At 54.7% G+C, this 6,450-nt stretch overlaps 1 protein-coding gene across 1 annotated transcript; it reads left to right on the top strand.

Annotated features, from left to right (window-relative positions):
• Positions 1 to 2,658: 2,658 nt before the first annotated feature.
• Positions 2,659 to 3,591, top strand: LOC311166130 (olfactory receptor 14A16-like; the record flags this gene model as incomplete). Its single annotated transcript, XM_084227609.1, has 1 exon — positions 2,659 to 3,591. The coding sequence occupies one exon, from the start codon at positions 2,659 to 2,661 to the stop codon at positions 3,589 to 3,591; it is 933 nt and encodes a 310-aa protein (XP_084083735.1).
• Positions 3,592 to 6,450: the final 2,859 nt, after the last annotated feature.

The following is a 6,450-nucleotide window of genomic DNA, read 5'->3' as shown; positions in this document are numbered from 1 at the left end:
GTTCCTGCAGGGATCTCCTGGAGCTGGCACATCCCACAGCTTTAAGGACCTTTCAGGAGGACTCTCAGAGCTGCTCCAGGGCAGGGCTGTGGCTCTAGGGCAGGGTTGGCTTTCCCTGCTGCCCCAGCCGAGGCACAGCCCAAGGCAGCTCCTGTTGCCAGGCTCTGCTGCAGGGCTGAGCAGCCAGGGCTGCAGCCAGGGGTGCCTAGGGCTGTCCTGCAGAGCAGGGTCCTGCAGCCCAGGGCGTTGTGCTGGGGCAGGGACTCTGCTGCCTGCCAGGGAAAGCTCTCAGCCATCCTAGGGAGCTGCTCCTAGCGCTGGGGAGAAGCTGTGAGGGGAAGGAGCCACCCTGAGCAGGGCAGGTGCTGCTGCTGAGAGGGGCTGGGTGGCACAGGGCTGCTCCCAGCTCCACACCAGCCTGGGCACAGCTCCAAAGGACACTTCCCATAGAAGGTAAGCTTGGGATTGCTGGAAAGATCAGGAGCTTTCCTGAGAGTGATTTCAATTTCCTGCTTGGAGAAGGAGGGAAAGTTGGGGTGATGGCAAAAGATTTTTGCATTTTATACATTTTTATATCTTCAAAGCTCTACAAATTACTATTATATAGTTGTAAAAATATAGTCCTTACTTAACTCTATTAAACTCTTTATAAACTCCATTAAACTACTATTATATATTTCCATATATATAACCCTTAATTAACTCTAGTATGTTTCCTAACCTTTCTCTTAGATTTTAGAACAATAAGCTGACTGTCTCTCATGGTCTTTCTCCAAAAAAACTCACTTCCTTTTCAAACCAGGTCACTGTCTAAATACATACCTGAAATACTGTCTTATTATCAGTCCTATTATTAAATAGTCTTATTATCAGGAAGAGAACCTACAAGAACATTTTTTTAATTGACCAGAATGTGAGCAGTTGCAACAAAAAGGGAAGGCAAAGAAGCTCTTGAACCTGCTCCAATGGGTTGACCCAGGGGTGTGTAACTGGGGAAACTGAATCTCTTATTGGATGTTCCTGTTAGATATCTTAATTTATTAACCTTAGTCAATTGTTGAAATCAGGGGCCGGGTGTGCTCCACCCCCACTGGGACACCTGGAAGCTTCCAATTAATGTTTTTTCCTTTACTGTTCTAACACTGATGCAAGGATTTTTTTTTTTTTATTTGCATTATAGGCAACAGGGGGATGAGAGAAGCAGAACAGGAACTGTAATCCCAGAATCACAGAACACTCTGAGTTGAAAGGGACACACAGGATTATCCAAGGGAATGTTTGAACATTTACAGAGACTCCAGAACTGTAACTTTGGGTGGTCAGTCTCCCTGCTGGGAGCCTCCCAAAGGGCCCTCAGCCACTCCTCAGCCCTGGACAGCAGCAGCAGCATCTTTGCAGGGCCCAGCAGGGCTCTCCTGAGCTGCCCTTGCCCACCTGCACACAGAGCCTGGCCCCACCAGGGCCCTGCAGGTTTCTGTAGGGCTGGGGCCAGTGCACACAGGGTGGGATGGGCTCTGTGAGTGCTGGCAGAGACAAGGCTCCTCTCAGGAGGGAATGTCCAGGCCCAGGGAGATGCTCAGGGAAGGTGAGGGGGCTGAAGAGAGCAGTGCAGGGGGCAGGAGGGCACTGTTGGTGTGTGGGAGGTGCCGGGAACAGCTGGGTACGGGAACACTGTCCTGAGTGCCCGGCTGTCTCTGCCCTGCCCTCTCAGGCACAGCACTACAACATCTTCTCTTGTTTCTGCACTTCCCTGATATTGTCACTGTTATCTGGTGCTCTCAGGGAGGCTCTGGCATTTGCAGCAGCTGAGTCAGGCACTGCCCTTGGCATTCCTGCCAGGCATGGGTGTGTCCATGGGAATGGATGTCCAAGCTTCCTGGCAGCCCTGTGGGGCTGTGGGCAAAGCAGTCCATGGGAAGGGGGAATGAGCTGAGCCCCCTCCCTGAGATCCCATCATGGGCACACCCAGGGATCCCCTTGCTGTGCCCTTCCAAGCTCTGACCTGCCCTCCTGGATGCAAATCTGTGCCTGGATCTCTTGGAGTTCCAACCTCTTGGAGTATCCCAGGGTGACCCAGGAGTGTGATTGTGCTCTGATTGCAGCAAAGGTGCAGAGCCAGGGCAGCTGGGAACAAGCCCATCCAGCCCCTCACCTTCCCTCAGCCACAGGGAATCCTTTTCCTCTCCCATCTCTCAGTGGCAAGCTCTGAGTGCACCAGAAATGCTGGGGATTTCTGACCTCAGAGAGCAAGGAATGATGTGTCAGTGGGAAAACAATCTTTAAATCAACTCCTGCCATCCTTTAGAACTGGGAGTGCAGATGCTACCAAGCCTTTCTGCAGTAGGACTGATTCCCCTGACAAATCCTAAATATCCAGCCTTGTCCCCCTGCCCCAGGGCCACAAACCCAGGGCAGTGGGGCAGGGATGGCTCCTCAAGAGCCCCCACACACAGGCCTGGCTTCCCCAGGCACACTCAGCCAGCACAACGGGAGCTCAGGCAGGGACCTGGATGAAGGTTTTCCCAGAGCAGGAACAAGGCTGGATGAGTCCCAGCAGGACAGTCTGCAGAGAATGGCCCAGGTTTGGCTCAAAGCAGCCTCTCCTGACTTGTCACTGTCCTTTCTCCATGAACAGGATCCCATGTCCAGCCACAGCAAATGTCCAACAGCAGCTCCATCAGCCACTTCCTCCTGCTGGTATTGGCAGACACGCGGCAGCTGCAGCTCCTGCACTTCTGCCTCTTGCTGGGCATCTCCCTGGCTGCCCTCCTGGGCAACGGCCTCATCATCAGTGCCATAGCCTGCAGCCACCACCTGCACACCCCCATGTTTTTCTTCCTTCTCAACCTGGCCCTCACTGACCTGGGCTCCATCTGCACCACTGTCCCCAAAGCCATGCACAATGCCCTCTGGGACAACAGGAACATCTCCTACAAAGGATGTGCTTCTCAGGTTTTTCTGCTGATCTTCTTCATGGGAGCAGAGTATTTTTTCCTGACTACTATGTGCTACGACCGCTATGTGTCCATCTGCAAACCCCTGCACTACGGGACCCTCCTGGGCAGCAGAGCTTGTGCCCACATGGCAGCAGCTGCCTGGGCCAGTGCCTTTCTTAATGCTCTTCTGCAAACAGCCAATACATTTTCTCTGCCCCTGTGCCAGGGCAATGCCCTGGGCCAGTTCTTCTGTGAAATCCCCGCAATTCTCAAGCTCTCCTGCTCACACTCAAAACTCAGGGAACTGGGGCTTCTTGTGTGTTCCATCTGCTTATCATTTGGCTGCTTTCTGTTCATTATTTTCTCCTATGTGCCGATCTTCAGGGCTGTGCTGAGGATCCCCTCTGAGCAGGGACGGCACAAAGCCTTTTCCACCTGCCTCCCTCACCTGGCTGTGATCTCCCTGTTCCTCAGCACTGGCACATTTGCTCACCTGAAGCCCCCCTCCATGTCCTCCCCATCCCTGGATCTGGCCCTGTCAGTTCTGTACTCGGTGGTGCCTCCAGCCCTGAACCCCCTCATCTACAGCCTGAGGAACCAGGAGCTCAAGGCTGCAGTGTGGACACTGATCACTGGATGGTTTCACAAACATTAAACTGCCAGAAAATTTCTGCAAATCAATTGTGATAAAAACCATCTTTGATACTTCTTGTTGGTTTCATTTTGGATGTTTGTTTCCTTTGATTTAGTTTTATTATATTGTCCACAAATAAAAACCACTTTTTCTACCATTTCTCATTTTGTTTCGCTCCACTTTCCCTGTGACCACAGACTGTGTCAATGAGGGACTGTGCTCTCAATGGCTTTAAAGGAACTAAATGATGTCCCAGCAACGTTTTCTGCAGAGATGCCCTTTTGTTGCCTTCTCTGGAGCTGCAGCAGCAATGTCTGTGTGCAGAGCTGGGGCAGATCAGTGCTGGCACAGCAGCTGTGCCCAGCAGCAGCAGCACTTGGTGTTTCCAGTGCTGCTGCCGTGGCCCTGCCCTGCTGCCCTGGTGGCCCTGGTGTTGGTGTAGGCCCTGAGTGCTCTCGGAGCCGGGTACAGTCCTGGGGTGGCAGTGCCGGGGCTGCAGCAGGGACAGGCCATGGGCACTGCTGGGGCAGGGCTGGCACCTCAGGCCAGGCCCTGAGGGCTCCAGGCTCCTTGCCCAGGCTCTCTCAAGAACACACCCAGGCCAATGCTCAACACAGAAAACCCCCATGAGCAGCCCCAGGGTGGCCATGGGCAGTCAGGGGCAAACAGCATGGCTGGTGCTCTGCAAGGGCCCTGGGGGAGATGGGAAGGAGCAGCAGAGCAGGGGCTGATCCATCTCCAGAACCCTGGACAGACCAGGGCAGTGTCCCAGAGCGTCCTCATGGAGCTGCCAAAAACATTCCCCCTCTGCAGCCCTGGCCTCTCTCCCAGCTCACACAGGTGCCCCATCCTTGCAGGCACAGACACGGCAGCACTGGCTCAGGAGCCCCTGTTTGCACTGCACAGAGCAGGGGGAGCACCCCCATGCTGTTGGTGTGGGGACATGAACCTGAGGGAGCACAAATGCCATCAGCCCCTGGGGCCAGCAAGGGCATGGGGGACATCAGGGAAACCACTCAGCTTTGTCCTGGCCTCTATAGTCAGCCAGAAAGTTTGTTCCCATCAGCTGGGAGTTTCCTGTCCCACTGCAGATGTTGTTGCTCAGAGCCAGGGCTGCCTGGCAGCCACCTCCATACTGCCCTGACCATTTTCTTGGCTTCCCCTTTGATTTCTTTCCTCTCCCCTGGTTCACATTTCTTCCTATTGCCCACCCCCGTTTCCCTCCCCTGCAAACAGCCCATCCCTGTTTGCCCTTTCCTCTCTGGCCCCACTCGCCCTTACAGTTCCTCACTTGGCACCATGGGAATGTTCTCTGGGGAGCAGGATCATCCTACAAGTGCTGCAGGAATTGTCTGCAGGCTCTTGCAGTGCCTCGTGCTGCTCCCTTGCCAGAGGCACCACAGGCCAGGGTGGGCACATTTGGGCTGCTGTGTCTGCCTGTGGGGCTCCCTGTTCTGGGCAATGAGGAGGAGCTGCAGAGGCTCTGCAGGACTGACAGGATGGGCTTTGGGCCTGGCAGGAGAAACTGAGGGACCTGGCCTGCTGGAGCTCCTCAAGAGGAGGCCCAGGGCTCATCCTGCAACTGCTCCAAGGATGCTTTCAGAGAATCCCAGAATCAGCGAGGGTGGAACAGGCCATGTAGCTCATCAAGTCGAAGCTCTCCCCTGACATCACCTTTTCTCCCATTAGCCTCCTCTTCTCCAGGATAAACAACCCCAGCTCCCTCAGCTGCTCCTTACAGGACTTGTCTTCCAGACCCGTCACCAGCCTTGTTGCCCATCTCTGGACACACTCCAGCCCCTCCATGTCCTTCCTAAATTGGGGGCCCCAGAACAGGACACAGCACTCAAGGTGCTGGCCAACCAGTGCTGAGCACAGGGGAGAATCACTGCCCTGCTCCTGCACACCATTCCTGATCCAGGCCACGATTCAATGGCCTTCTTGGCCACCTGGGCACACTGCTGCCTCATGTCCAGCCTGCTGTCCATCAGTCCCTGCAGGTCCCTTTCTGCCTGGCTCCTGTCCAGCCACTCTGTCCCCAGCCTGTAGTGCTGCAGGGGTTGTTGTGGCCAAAGTGCACGACCCGGCACTTGGATTTGTTAAACCTGACCTTGTTGGATTTGGGCCCTGGATCCAGCCTGTCCAGGGCCCTGTGCAGAGCCCTCCTACCCTCCAGCAGATCAACACTCCCAGCCAACTTGGTGTCACCACAGTTCCACGAGGTCCCAGAGTGTCCCAATGGTCTCCAAGATTCCATGAGGTCTCCCAGTGTCACAATTTCCCTTTGGCTCCAGGGGCCCCTTTGGTATCACAAAGTCCCGTTGGACCCTTGGGCCCAACAGTGTCACAATGGTGCCGTGGACCCCCAAGGCCCGGCAGTGTCTCAATGGATCCTTGGTTCCACGAGGTCTGGCAGTGCAGCAATACTCTCCTTGGTTCCACAGTGTCACAATGGCCACTTGGTCCTACGGGCCACCACGGTGTAAAACATGTTTCCTTCATTCCAGGAGTCTCTGAGGAGCAGGACTGGCCTCTTGGTTCTATGGGGCGCTGCAGTGTCACAATGGTCCCAAGGATTCCATGAGGCCTTGCAGTGTCACAATGGACCTTTGGACCCTGGGGATTTGCTGTGTCACAATGGTCTCCTTTGCCTCCACAGTGTCACAATAGACCACTGATTACAGGAGGCCCCTCTGTGTCACCCTGGAGCTTTGGTTCCATGCAGCCCTGCAGTGTCACAATGGTCTCTCCTTTGGTTCCCCAGTGTCACAATGGATCACTGATGACATGAGTTCCTGCAGTGTCACAATGGACCTTTGGTTCCATGCAGTCCTGCAGTGTCACAAAGGCCTCTTGGTTTTACCAAACCCCACAATATCA

The sequence above is a fragment of the Fringilla coelebs genome (genome assembly GCF_963513975.1).
Source record: "Fringilla coelebs genome assembly, contig: SCAFFOLD_43, whole genome shotgun sequence".
Classification (NCBI taxonomy): Eukaryota; Metazoa; Chordata; class Aves; order Passeriformes; family Fringillidae; genus Fringilla; species Fringilla coelebs.
This window is presented reverse-complemented; position numbering and strand designations above follow the sequence as displayed.